At 42.7% G+C, this 15,137-nt stretch overlaps 1 protein-coding gene across 3 annotated transcripts in view; it reads right to left on the minus strand.

Annotated features, from left to right (window-relative positions):
- Window positions 1-15,137, minus strand: part of agrn (agrin) — a 228,782-nt gene that overhangs the window by 126,899 nt on the left and 86,746 nt on the right. For all 3 annotated transcript variants that reach the window (XM_043676122.1, XM_043676123.1, XM_043676121.1), the window contains exon 7: window positions 8,574-8,795. In XM_043676122.1, the coding sequence (XP_043532057.1) occupies window positions 8,574-8,795 (222 nt within the window). The remainder of the gene's footprint in view (window positions 1-8,573; window positions 8,796-15,137) is intronic.

Consider the following 15,137-nt stretch of genomic DNA (forward strand, 5'->3'; position numbering starts at 1 on the left):
ATTAATTAGAGGGAAATACTGAGCAGGGCAATTTAACCATTTATCTCCTGCCTGGTCAGCACTTGTTGCAGCCACATTAAAATGCACTGAGGTTTTAAGACCGTGGCCAAAGTTAAGGTCAAGTAGGGATCACGACCATGATATTTCCCCATTCCGGGTACCTCACGGCATTTGCTACCTCTACTGGCAAGTGGTTCTAGGTCAAACCAGCTGCCAACAATCCTCCTTTACCTTTGCTTTGTACAGTCAGTTCTTCTATAATGCGATGGTTGTGTTCTTGTGTGACCCCGCATTATAGAAAAATCAAGCTTTAGAAACAGCGATTAAAGATTTGGTGCTGTAATCATGTTACAACCAGCACATCTTTGAAACGTTTGCGCTTTAGAAACAGTGTCCCCAGTTCATCAATCGGTTGACGAAGCACACTTTATAACAGAATGACCTGCACAGCCTCTACTGAAGAAGCAATATTCTTAGATAACAATACCACATTATCCACAACCGGTTTCTTAATTTGTAAAGTTAATGTACGCACCAGGCAAAATAGCTTACTGGAGGTAAACCCACAGCACCCTTTGAGCCTGATTTGTCATTTATTAACATCTTAGTCAATCTCCTTTTCCCCAATCCCACAAAACCCTTGGTAAATCAGCATCACATTGAAAATCAATTGCCATTTGTGGCAGAGAGCTCCAAACTTCTACCACCTTTTGTGTGTAAAATGTTTCCCCAATTTCATTCAGAAAGTAGGAACAAATTGCTGCAGGTGCTGGAATCTGTAAGGAAAACAACAAATGCTGGACAGTGGGTCAGGCAGCATCCATGGAGAGAGAGAGCATGCTAACATAAAAAGCCTAGATGACTCTTAATCAGAACTGAAGTGAAGTGTGGAGGGGCTAGTATTTATACTATAGTTTGAGGGAGGGGGTGCTGGTGGGGTGTAGAGTGCTTCTCCAGCATTTGTTGTTTTCACTCTGAAGAGCTTGGCTCTAATTCTTCACCAAGCACTCTGATTCTAGTTTCCCGGACCAACAGAATATATGTTCACAGTCTTGTCACATCACACCTCCTGCACTCAGACCGTAGACTCAAAACTAATGGTTGCCAATGTTTCATACAGGCAGTTCCCATCAGATCATCTCCCATTGCCAGTCACCCATTTCTCCATGCCTCCAGCATTTATTTTACAATAAAGGAATGGAAAGGTGTTTAATTAAAGGTAGTTTTAGTAAGTGCAATTTTGTTTAACGTCTGGATGTGTTAGCCCTTGGATTGGAGCTGGAGGTGAGCTCAGTTGACTAATCATCATGGTGGGCAGAGAAAGGGTTGGTGATTCCTGCCCCAGCCCATCTCCCTCTCCTCTCAATACATCTGCTTCGCTTCCTATTTCATGTCTGCCTCTAACCACTGATTATATTTTTGTCATATGGACATGTACTTCAGTCTGAAGAAGGGTGTCTGGACCCAAAACGTTAAGTCTGAATTCTTTTCACAGATGCTGGACCTGTTGAGATTTTCCAGCAATTTTTGTTTTTGTTTCAGATTTCCAGCATCCGCAGTTCTTTCAGTTTCTGTAAAACTCAAACATGGATTTGTCTTTTGTTATTAACAGAGGTGACCCTAACTTTAATATTTCAATGCGCCTCCATTTCTCAGATTTTAGCTGCAGTTTAACAATGGATTCAAGAAACCCTAAGTGGAAGGAGGTGAGGAGATATAGGATCCAATTGGCTTTGCCTGCTGGATTGCTCTCTGATCCCACAAACCTCCCCCCACTCACCCTGTTGTTGGGCCACCCAAACAAAAACACTGGTCCCCTCCCCATGAACGACCCGACATGCAACCCTATGACAAGACGCTCGCAATGAATCCCAATGGACTGTCTGTAATCTCAGAGAGGTATCTAGTTAGTCCCACCTCCCTTGTTCTCTAAAATGTTTCTCCTTTAAGCTTACAGCCACAGTTCCTTTTCAGATGTCAGCATTGCACTCAACTTACTGGAGTGAAAATTCACATCGATGAGGGCAAGATTGCTAAAACAGCTGTCCCTAAATCTATCACACTGAACTGGCCTCAAGTGACAAGTGAGCACTAAAACTGTCTGGAATTGTAATGAATGTCCATTTGCTGAGATTCGAGGTCTTGACCGTCCCATGTTTCCAGGTTTAGGAGAAATCACATTGATTGAAAGTGTCTCCATTCAATGAAGGTTTCCCATTGACCCCTGATGGTCAAACATAGATCAAAATCTAATGAGTTCCAATCCCTCCCAAACCGAATGTCCCTGCAACGTTCCAGACTGAAAGGAAAGCTAAAACCTTTCTTTATTCTTTCACAGGCTGTCGCCATTGCTGGCAAGATCAGCATTTTTTGGCTATCCTTAAACACCCTTAAATTGAACAGCTTGCTCAAACATTTCAGGGGGTGGTTCAAAGTCAAACACATCGCTGTGGCCCTGGAGGGAAGGGAATTGCCAATGGGAATTAACGATCCAGGGATTTTACGATAATCAACAAAGTTTCAAGGACATCAGTAGACTTTTAATTTCAGTCTCTTCCCTCTTCAAATTTGCATCCATCATCTGTTGTGGTCAGATTTGAACCCAGCTCCACAGACCAGTTCTGAGTAAGGGTCACTGGACTCAAAATGTTAACCCTGTTTTTCCTATCTGCAGACGCAGCCAGACCTGCTGAACTTCCCTAGCATTTTCTGTTTTTATTCCACAGGACATTATCCAGATTATTAATCCAGCAACAATATCACCAAGCCATTGCCTCCTCCAATTTTAACATAGGTTTTTAAAAATTTCTTTAAAACTTGGAGCTCTTTTTCAAAGTGGACTGGTGGTGCTCATTTCAAATAGGGTACAAACTCGGTTCAGGGCTCAGGATACAAAGACACTTATTGACACCGGGGATTAGTTATGGAGTTTTGAGTCATATATTTGTAATGTTCCACCTTGTGAGTCAATCTCAAACTAAGTAAAGATTGACTTCTCATCCCTTCATTCACCAGTTGGCTGTAAAAGGTTAAACACTGAGATTTGGAAAGAGTAGCATGTAGCTCTGATGGGTCATATGTGGGTAATATCTGAATCTTGAACTGAACCTGAAATATACATTAAGGCAATGACATGAGGGTCACATGTCCTGCTCCATTCAATGTAAATTAACCAGAGCATTCATTTAATATTTATACATGGATTGTATGCATATGGGCAGGTACTGAAGACAGAAATTTGGACCCCTGACAAAATATATAACTTTCCAAGGACAATTCATAAAACTTTCTTGTGCATTGATATCCCAGGTGAAAAAATGTTTTTTTTAATTTTAAGTTTCTTGTTGTGAGCTAATTAGTTAGCTAATAATTAATTGATCCTTTGTCGTATAGCCTCAGATGAATAATGCCACATGGAATAACAATCCTTTACCAAATGACAATAGAAGCATAATTAATACCTTAACTAAATAAAATAATCTAAAAAACCAGATGCTCAGATGTTATGAAGAAGGGTCACAGAACTTGAAATATTAACTTGGTTTTCTCTCCACAGATACCACTAGACCTGCTGAGTTTCACCAGCAATTTCTGTCTTTGTTTCCTTTTGAATAGCTAACAGCCTCTCAGCCAGACACCCGCTCCCATCTCGTTTAATTTATTCCCTGACCTCTTGTCAGTCAGACACAGTCTGGCAGCTTCAGGAAATAAAATCCATCTGCCCATCTATCTAGAGGCTTGCAACAAATCTTGGCAGCAGGTAGCCAAGGGACCAGAGAGTGGGCATGTGAATAATCATGACAACAGCCTACATGAATGACCCAACACAACTCCTCCTTTCCTCTGCTGTCTTTCAGCTTTCTGCTTTTAGTGTGTCTGGTTCCAGTCCAGCCAGAGACCATTGCATGAGAAAAACTCTCTCTTCCCTTAAGATCGTCCACCTGAAAGGTGAGCCACACCAGCCACAATTCATCACAAACAATATTTGGTGACCTTGAGTACTAGTCAGGAGCAAAACATTTCATTCGTTTAGTTAGTAGAATCTATTGGAATGTCATAAAATAATTGGTGCAGAATGTTAGGGTGCAGAATGTTAGGGTGCAGAATGGACAGGATGTTCAAAGTGGGACCAGACCAGAAGGTCAACAGTTCATGATTATCTTGGAATTTTCCAACAGCAAAAGCAACAACAACTTGCATTTATATACTACCTTAAATATAGTAAAATGTCCTGAGGTAGAAAATATAGAAAATAGGAGCAGGAGCAGGCCATTCAGCACTTCAAGCCTGCTCCACCATTCAATATGTTCATGGCTGATCATCCAACTTGATCCCCTGTTCCAGCTTTTGACACATAGCTTGTTTGACCCTAAAGTTTCCCTTTAGCTCTCAAAATTTCTCCTGATCTCAGCCCTAAATGGCCTGTCCCATAATTCTTAGTTTGTTACCTCTGGTTCTTAAACATCATTCCTTGTCATTGTAAACATTGTTCCTGGGGATGTAGGTTTGCTCGCTGAGTTGGAAGGTTAATTTCCAGACGATTCATCACCCAACTAGGTAACATCTTCAGTGGGCCTCTGGGTGAAGCACTGTTGATAATCCCTGCTTTCTATTTATATGTTTGTGTTTCTTTGGGTTGGTGATGTCATTTCCTGTGGTCATGTTATTTCATGTTCTTTTATTCAGGAGGTGGTCGATGGGATCAATGTGTTTGTTGAAAGAGTTCTGGTTGGAATGCCATGCTTCTAGGAATTCTCATGCATATCTCTGTTTGGCTTGTCCTAGGATGGATGCGTTGTCCCAGTCGAAGTGGTGTCCTTCCTTATCTGTATGTAAGGATACTAGTCAGAGTGGGTCATGATGTTCATGTATCCTGGTGGCCAGTTTTCTGCCTGTTTGTCCAATGTAGTGTTTGTTACAGTTCTTGCACGATATTTTGTAAATGACATCAGTTTTGCTTGTTGTCTGTTTGGGTCTTTCAAGTTCATCAGCTGCTGTTTTAGTGTGTTGGTGGGTTTGTGGGCTACCATGATGCCAAGGGGTCCGAGTAGTCTGGCAGTCATTTCTGAGATGTCTTTGATGTAGGGGAGAGTGGCTCGGTTTCTGGAAACATAACCCTCTCTCACTAGTATCCTTACATACAGATAAGGAAGGACACCACTTCAACTGGGACAACACATCCATCCTCGGACAAGAGAAACAGAGACATGCACGAGAATTCCTAGAAGCATGGCATTCCAACCGGAACTCTTTCAACAAACACATCAAACACATCTACCATTCCCTGAAAAAACGAACAGGAAATGACATCACCAACCCAAAGAAACCCAAATATATAAATAGAAAGCAGGTATTATCAGCAGTGCTTCACCCGGAGGCCCACTGAAGATGTTACCTAGTTGGGTGATGAAACGTCTCGAAATGAATCTTCCAGCTCAGCGAGCAAACCTACATTCAGAACCTCAACCTGAGCTACAAATCTTCTCAAAACTCGTTAACATTGTTCTTATGTTTGACCTGTCTAGTCTGCTAGAATTTTATAGGTTTCTACAAGAACCCTCCTCTACGGCACCAGCACGGTGGCTCAGTGGTTAGCACTGCTGCCTCACAGCACTAGGGACTTGGGTTCAATTCCTGCCTCGGGCAACTGTCTGTGTAGAGTTTGCACGTTCTCACCGTGTCTGTGTGGGTTTCTTCTGGGTGCTCCAGGTTTCTCCCACAGTCCAAAGGTGTGCAGGTTAGGTGAATTGGCCATGCTAAATTGCCCATAGTGTTAGGTGGATTAGTCAGGGGTAAATGTAGGGGTTGGGTCTGCGTAGGTTGCTCTTCGGAAAGTCAGTGTGGGCTTGTTGGGTCGAAGGGCCTGTTTCCACACTGTAGGGAATCTAATCTAATCATTCCTCCAAACCCCAGTGAACAGAACCCTAACTGGTTCAATCTCTCCTCTTACACCAGCCTTGGCATTCAGGAATCAGTCAGGTCAAGCTTTATTTCACTCCCTGCATGGTCAGAACATTCTTTCTCAGAAAAGGCGACCAAATCTGCGCTCAATGATCCAGGTATGGTCTCACCAAGGCCCTGTACAATCACAGCAACACATTTTTCTCCTGTACTCAAATCCTCTCACGATGAAGACTAACACACCATTTGCCTTCTTCACCACTTCCTGCACCTGTCTGCTTACTATCAATGCCTGGTGTACAAGGAGACCCAGGCCTCATTGCTACACAAGTCACATAAATCAATATTAGGACAGGTGGCCAAAAACTTGGTCAAAGAGATCTGAGCAGAAGCGCATCTTCAAGAAAGAGAGGGAGCTAGGGAGTTAATGAGGTTTACAGAGGCTCTGGCAGTGAAAGGAATGGCCATCAATGGTAACACGATTCAAATCAGGAACGGCAAAAGGCCTACATGGGAGGACTATAGCAATCTCAAGAGAGTTTTTGGGCTGGAGAGGATTAAGGGGAAAGTGAAGGTGAAATCATTGCAAACTATATGCAGGAGAATTTTACAATGGAGGCGTTCTTTAGCTGGGAATCAATGTAGGTCAGTGGGCACAGCGAGGAGCAGAACTTGGTGCAAATTAATTTAAAATTAATTTCCAGCACAATGCATTGAGCAACCCAAAGATCAAAGGGCAATAAAAATCCTTTTTCTCCCCCATTACCTTTAAATTTGTTTTATTTATTTACTATAAAGATATTGGAGGTAGTTTTAAGAAAAGTCTGTTTGACTCAAAGGTTAGAATCATACAGTTGAGCTGTGGAGTGTGTTCACCTTCCCATTGGTGCAACACTACGGTGGCCTGCAGGGAGAGGTACTCAGGGCTGGCCAATGGCAGGAAAGCTGGGGCTGGATAATTTGAGGCAGGAGGTTATGTGACAGAACCTCCAGGAATCTGTCCAATCAGAGTTGGCAAGCCCAGTCCAAACAGTTTGACATCTGAAGAGGCAGCATTGTCTCCTTGAGAGGCTTGCCAACAAACCCTTCAAAGGTTAGTCTTATGTGTCATCAATGTTTTCAGTGCTTGGTTCCATCAGGGTACATGTGCAGTCAGATGGCCATAAAGCACAGTCTGGGTGGTATTTTCCTGGCTGCTGCATTCTCATGCACCGTAGCAGGGGGCATTGACAATGACAGGGCTGGAACATCAAGACTTGGCTGTGTAAGAGATGCCTTTGGATTAGAGTGGTGCTGGAAAAGCACAGCAGTTCAGGCAGCATCCGAGGAGCAGGAAAATCAGCTGTATTCCTGATGAAGGGCTTTTGCCCGAAACGTCGATTTTCCTGCTCCTCGGATGCTGCCTGAACTGCTGTGCTTTTCCAGCACCACTCTAGACAAGAATCTGGTTTCTAGCATCTGCAGTCATTGTTTTTACCATCTAAGAGGTGCCTTTGGTTTGTTCAGATAGAATCAGATTCAAAGGTTTGTTTGTTTCCTTGATATCCTACTGTACAGAACCAAACTGCATTTGTGATTATGTACATACAAATAGATTTTTTATGAATAAAGTATATTTTTGAAATAATTAAAAAAGCACCATCAAGACCAACACCACACCAATGTGGTCCTATTTTCTTGTTCATTCAAAGGAAGTGGGCATCACTGGCCAGGCCATCATTTATTACAATTCAGAGTCATTGTTCTGGGCCAGGGTTCATATATGGACCAGAATTGGAAAGGTCAGTGGTTTCCTTCCCTAAAGGACATTAGTTGAACCTTTTCCTGACAATCAGCAACAATTTCATAGTCATCATTGGGCTCTTTAATCCAGATTTTACTATCTGTCTTGGTAAGATTCAAACCAGATCCCCTGAACATGTCTCTGGATTAATAAGCCAGTGATAATACCACTAGGCCAGCGCCTTCCCCCAACGCTCAGTCTCTTCACTTCACCCACTTTCTAAAGTATGACCTCAGAAAGACAAAGGGGAATCTGAACCCAGCCTCTTGTGCTGTACATGGCCATGCAATCTCACCCTTAGGGCAGCATGGTGGCCCAGTGGTTAGTGCTGCTACCTCAGAGTGCCAAGGACGCCAGGTTCAATTCTGGCCTCGGTCAACTGTCTGCCTGTAGTTTGCACATTCTCCCAGTGTCTGCGTGGGTTTCCTCCCACAGTCCAAAGATGTGCAGGTTAGGTGGATTGGCCATGTTAAATGTCCCTGTAGTCTAGGGATATGCAGGTTAGGTGGATTAACTATGGTAATTACAGGGATAGGTTGGAGGGCTGGGTGTGGGTGGGATGCTTTTTGGAGAGTCAGTGCAGACTCAATGAGCCCAATATGTCTTTCTACACTGTATGATTGTAAGAACCACTGGGGAATGGAACCATTTTGTAAGAGCTATCTGAGCCAAGAGAAGTTTGCATTTGTGAAAATCTGACAGAAAGGTGAAAATAACAACACTCATGATTAATGCTGCAAAACTGGCAATATCCAATTTCCAATTCATACTTTCAACCCGTACATAAAATATAGAATTAGAAAGAAGGAAACACAATTAACAGCAGTTAGCACTTTTATTTTAATAAAATCTTCGGAAACTGATTGGAATAACTTTGTTTTGCACTTACCACAGGGACCCTTGTGTTTGACGGTGATGTGCTTTTTCAGAATACAAGCCATGGCCTCCAACTCACATTGACTGCCGTAGATATGTTCATCACTCCCGCAAACTGGTGCGTACACGTTCTGGCAGCTCTGCTGACACTCACACACAGCTTTGTTATTCTTCACAATGCACTTGGCCCCAAAATCACATTCAACACTCAGGCAGGGGCTTTGAGTGTTAAGGTCTGTTTGAAGAAATCAAGCACAAGGTTATTTTAAAACACACCGCGTTATCTCTGCATTGCCGTTTGAAATGGTCTGGTTTATAAGTCACCAGAATCAAGTCAGTCCAACATGTTCATCTGTCCCTGCTGACTACTTAGATCACACCTCTTCTGCTCCAGATTCAGAGGATATCCGTTCACACTCTTTAGACCGTGGGGTGTCTAAATCTCTGGCCCCAAGCCTTGACAAGCTGGCCCGTGAACCTTCAATGGCACTGTTTCTTGGAATTAAATGAAAATATCTACAGAAAGTGCTGAAACACTCAGCAGATCTTTCTGCCTGGCCTGCTGAGCATCTCCAACATGTTTATGTTTCAGTCTTCCAGCATCTTGCCTTTGATTTAAACTTCACTTGGCTCCCTCAGCTTTCCACGAACGGTAGTCAACAAATGTTGAAACTCTTGCTCTGACATCCCTGATGGAAAGTTAGGAGCAAGGGTTTCCTACTGAGTTAAGTTTTACAGGTTGTGTCATATGTAAAAGTTCCATTCAGGAGCCTGAATCATTTCTGTAAACTCTGCAAATCTAACAATGTAGCGTGGCCAACAAATGTTTACAAAACAACGTTGTAAATCTGACGGAAATTTAGGAACTAGAGCAGATACAACTGTGGACTAAAAATCAAATAGATCCCCAGTGATAACAGAGGTGATTTTTGAGTGTTGATTGCTATACAAACAGCACTAAAACTAACAATAAATCGCTGTTTAATGGAGTTGCTGACTGGTGCAAAATCTCATTTATATTAAGCCCTGGTGTGGCATTGCAAACTCAGCACTCAAGCATCTGCAAGTTCAGAAACGAGACTCCATCCTGACAGTCTTTATGATAATGCAGCCACACGAATCAAGACAGGAGATTGCACACTGGTCCAAAGTTGCATTTTTCCAGTCGACTGCATTACCATAAATCTCCTTAGCCTCTGCCCTGGAAATAAAATTGTGTTTGGTGTACTTCTTTAGCCTCATCTCAAGTTCACTTTAATGAATAAATACTAAATCAGGGACCGAGATTGAGTCAGGCAGGAAATGCCCTTCTTCATCCCCACTCATCAAGGTAAACAGCCCGACTTGCAGTGGCTCTCCAACATCCTGCCAAGTCCACTCATCACCATGCCAGGTCCCTTGATGTGTAACTGAGTGCCTGACAATACTGCAACTCTTTATACCACCTCCCCTTCACCAGGGGGCCCTCTTCGCACCAGACATAATGGGGTAGAGGAGGAAAGGCAGTGGGATCCCCACTCTCCCGACCTCAAAATTCAACCCTATGTTCTATTATACACTGGTCAGACCCTATGTCTCTCATTATAGTCCACAAGCTTCTTAGTTTTCCCTCACTCATCTATGTATATATGATGCTGTGATACTCTCTGCAACATTGTCTGTTATGAGTTTGCTAGCTGCACACATGCAGAAATCAGTCATTTTGCTGCAATATCTGCTCTTCTTAACCTATCATGTGTTTTACTATTTTAAATTAACTCACCCACAGAGTTAACCAATCCCTGACATGCGACTGGCTTTTAGATCATTACTAATCATGTGACTGGGAGCCAGGGGAGCAGCAAGATGTGAACACTGGCCAGATTTCCACCCGCCATTCACTAGCTGGCGAACCGGCCAGTGCCAACTACCCTCTGAAAAGGGTTCTTGAAACCACAGAACAACTCAGTGGGATAGGGAAAGACAACAATGTCTTCAACACTCAAAGAACCAAAGCTGACTGCATGAAGAAACAGAACCATGAGCCTTTTTTTGAAGAAAATAAATCTCTGCCCAGTATCACCTTCCTCTCCTGAAAACTCATACTCACAATAGGGCTGATTCCCTGATAGTGACCATCATATGAGCATCACTCACACAGAAAGCTGGGCAGAAAATGTGACTGGCCTATTTGACTGTGACAGGCTTCACTGCCATTTCTAATGAATCTGTGTAGTTCATTGCCACAGAGAGCTGCAGAGGCCAGGTCATTGAGTATATTTAAGACGGAGATAGATAAGTTCTTGATAGAATCTGTACAGTATGAAAACAGGCCCTTCAGCTCAAAGACTGTGGGAGGAAACCGGAGCACCCAGAGGAAACCCACGCAGACACAGTGAAAATGTGCCAACTCCACACAGACAGTCGATCATGGCTGGAATTGAACCCGGGGCCCTGTGAGGCAGCAGCGCTAACCACTGAGCCACCGTGCTGTCCAAGACGATCAAAGATAACAGGGAGTAAGTGGGAAAATGGGGTTGAAAAACATACCAGCCATGATCAAATGGCCTAATTTCTGCTCCTACGTCTTATGGTTTTATGGGTGACTTGCCAGACACAGAAGGGATTTAGCCAGGGATCGCTCTATCCCAGGGCACCGAAATGTTGCTTGCTGCCTTCAAGGTTGACTTGAAAGATTTTGCCTGTCCTCGGATGCTGCATGAATTGCTGTGCTCTTCCAGCACCACTAATCCAGAATCTGGTTTCCAGCATCTGCAGTCATTGTTTTTACCTCTTTGGTGAACCTTTGCAACCATTCATGAGGGAGAGTGTGGAAGCTAAGCAGAAACGCTGGGATGGAATTTCAAACATGACGCTAATCAATCCAAACTCATTTTGGAGGGCTCAAAAGTTCCAGCAGCTGCGAAAAAAAAGTTTGGTTTGTTCAGGATTCACTCAGTTCCTCTGCATGAGGATCCCTCCTGTCAAGAGCAGGGTTTTGGTGAACAGATGCAATGCATCTTTCACAACAATTCAACAAAACGACTCGTTCAGGTTTCACAGAGCAACAACAGTTTTTAAAATTGACTTCACATCTCTCGGTCTAGTTTGACGTCAATGGGGTAAGCAGTTAAAACCCAGAGCTGCTCACTCAGCGGTAAGCAGAAAGCAAGTGGAGCAATGGTTTGGCTCATCTGGCACGGAGGGTGTCCTGTCATCGCTGCAGTGACGTCTGTGATGGTATTAACATGATCTGTGTCAAAAACGCACACACTTCAGTGACCATCAGAAGTAATCAATAATGTTGTGGGCAGTGCAGTGCTCATTTCTTTTCCCAATATACCAAATCTTCCTGTTGCGTTTTCCCATCACTATTTCCTGAGAGAGTTGGGAACAGCTCGATATAACAAGTGACACAGCGACTGATGCAATCTTCTTGATTATAGGTTCGATAAGCCTTCGTCTTGCCAGTTAAGTCCAATTGAAACAAATTCAAACTGAAGTACGTGTGCTGCTGGATGAGCTTTCAGAGGTGCAGTGAAAGTATGCTGTCTGGAAACAAAGCTGGCTTTAAAAGAACTGTGGGCAAATTGAACACTCTGAGGTTTGATTCCTACAGCTAATTAATCCACTTATCTACAGATCAAGCTGTAGAATAATAATAAGTTCTAATATGCCTGACTTGGATATCAGGCTCTCGGTGAAATTCAACTGCTGAATGTGTGCATCCTTCAGGTTTCTGCACAAGTCAGGATAACAACTGCTTTTAAAAAGCAGACATCTGGATTGCCGTACTTTTCCCACTTCCCTAAGGGACAAGGTGGAATACAGAAGTGATAAGCGAGCACTGACTCCACTGCTGCTCACAGATCAAAAGTGATTGGCAATTCTGTAATTTAGCCCAGTGCTTCCTGAGGAAGAGGAGTGAAACCTTGTCCTCTCTTAAGCTCAGATGTAATCGACTGAGCGGGACCAAAATGGCTGAATGCTAATTTGCTGCATTACAAATTGATGCACATAAGCCTGAAAGAGAACAAGAACTCCAACTTCAGCATGTAACTACCTGCATGCACCTTCTCCTCTCTAATCCATTCTGAACCACCTACCTATTCAGATCCCTTCTGAGTGGGTTAAATGAATCATAGCAGCATTTGCTCTTTGGGAATTTGTATGCGCCACTTTATGCTTTGTAGCTTGACAACTCCAGTTACAGTACTGAAGGTGGCCATTCAGCCCCATAGTGCATCTCCTGGCTCTTTGAAACAGCGGTCCAATTAGACACATGCCCTTTCATCAGAAACCCTGAAATTTTCTCCAGTTCAAACATTTATTCAATTTCCATTAAAATACAACTGGATCTGCTTCCAGGCAGCGGATTCCAAATCTTGCTAACTCCAGATAATTTAAACTTTTGCAAATACTTCTGACAGCTTGGTGAGATTGATGTCTTCCATGAGATTGATATGTACGTGAGACATGTGCTCACCTTTCTTTGACTCGTGTAGGATAGAATGAGAAGTAGGTCATTCATCCCCTGGAGATTGCTCTGCTGTTCAAAATGATCACGGCTGATCTGTTGGTGTTTTGATTTCCACATTCCTATCTACTCTCAATAATATTCGATTCCCTGCCTGACAAAAATCTACCTCCCTCCTTGCTCATCAGCAAGCTGCGTTTTCAATACTCTTAATGCTGTAATGAGCAAAGATATTGAGGGTTGTCTTGTGCATTTTAGCGTGATTCAAAAATGTCAACAATCTGTAGATTAACTTGCTCACTATATTCAAGTAAGACAGGCCTCTCATTAGTGCAATGTTTACCACTGCTGTTCACCATGTCATGGGTTGGTATGGACTCGATGGGCCGAACGGCCTGCTTCCACACTGTAGGGATTCTATGATTTCATGTCATTTTCACGATAATGCTCTAACAATTATTCATTGGGATTGATTAACTCCACGGGTTCGTTTATTTGAAACAGAAAAACACATTAAGTTAAGGAGCAGACTAAACTGCAAACTAACTGATTTCTGTGTGTGTAGCTTGCAAACCCATAGCAGACCAAATGGCAAGCAGCGGCATGCACAGCGCATGTTGTCCTTACAAGTGAACTCTCTTTAAGGTAAAGTATACACATAACATGCTTTTACAGCACTTTCATAAATTAAATGTGTCCTCTGGGGAACAAATCTCCTACCAGTGAAACCTGTTTCTTCCTACATATGCGTAGTTCTCAAAGAGCTAAGCTAAAGTTTTGCTCATTCAATAACTCTCACCATTGATGTAGAGAGGTATGCTAATGTGACAAGCAATTGTTGATTCTTTAAAAATATCTTCTCTCACTCCTCCTGCACTTATCAGACGATGCAGGGAGAAATCATTCAGTTCAGCAAGTCACTGCTGTTGGTGTAAATGTTCAGACTGCACATGCATTGGGAGAATAATTATCATCAAAAACATCTGTTTGGTTGGACAGAACTTGAGCATAGCTCACAAAAAATAACATGCTGTCAAAGTCTTTCCACCTTGCTCACATCAGGATAGAATCACAAGAATACCAAATTCCAAAAGGAAGCACCAATTTACGCAGTAAGATAAAAAGGTGCTGACTGGTTGGCAATTGGATTCTGATTGGTTGGCATGTAAACTCTGATTGGTGGAGGTACATGCAGTATGTGCCAGGAAACAGTGTAAATTATTGTTCCCTTTGAGATTTGGTATTCTTGCAGTTTTATCCTGATGTGTGCAGGCTAAAATGTTTTGACAACATGTCTCTTTTCTCAGGAATCCTAACAACCCAAAAAGCTTGGTATTCGAGTATAGCCCCTGGAGGATGGGAAATGTAGTACTTCATAACAATGATAAAGATAGAAATGTACATACATAGGATAGAAAGATCCCATATAAAAAGCAGCACAGGAAAATGACAGGGTGTAAAAAAAAACCCTCTGTTTTAATAATACACAATCCTTTCCCTCCTATTACCCCTCATAATGCACCCTTGCTGATGATGCTAATGTGTATTGGGTTTTGCCACTTCTCTTGTACTGATATATGTACCAGAAATCCAATGGCTATTTTACTGTGAAGGCCCTCACAGCCGAACGTAATCACATTATCACTCAACAACCATGCATGGGTGCTGAAAAATATTTGCATTCAACTGGACGTTCAGCATAGAAACTAACTAATAGATGCTTTACAGGTGAAGGAAGGAACAATAAAAGATAGATTTTAAAAAGTTGCAGGGAGATGGATCAAGCATAAGGGAATTGAGAAAGTTAACCACAAAGCTCAGGCAAAAGCATGAAATGTTTGAGACTATTTTGAAAAGGCAGCAAGATGGAAAGTTCCAGAGTAGAGGGGCAGAGGTCAGTTTCTGGAGCCTTCAGCTTATGTGGTTCAAACTTTGTCAACACATTATGTGTGTGTGTGTGTGTGTGTGTGTGCGTGCGAGAGAGAAAGAGAGAGAGAGAGAAAGACTGGAAAGGTGGCTGCAAAAGGAGACTAGAGGCACAGGTATAAAGACTGGCAGAGGTAGTAAATGGGACAAGGCTGCAAAGGAATTTGATGGTGAGAACAAATCATTCTTTAAAAA

This window comes from Chiloscyllium plagiosum, chromosome 34 (assembly GCF_004010195.1).
Source record: "Chiloscyllium plagiosum isolate BGI_BamShark_2017 chromosome 34, ASM401019v2, whole genome shotgun sequence".
In the NCBI taxonomy this organism is placed as follows: Eukaryota; Metazoa; Chordata; class Chondrichthyes; order Orectolobiformes; family Hemiscylliidae; genus Chiloscyllium; species Chiloscyllium plagiosum.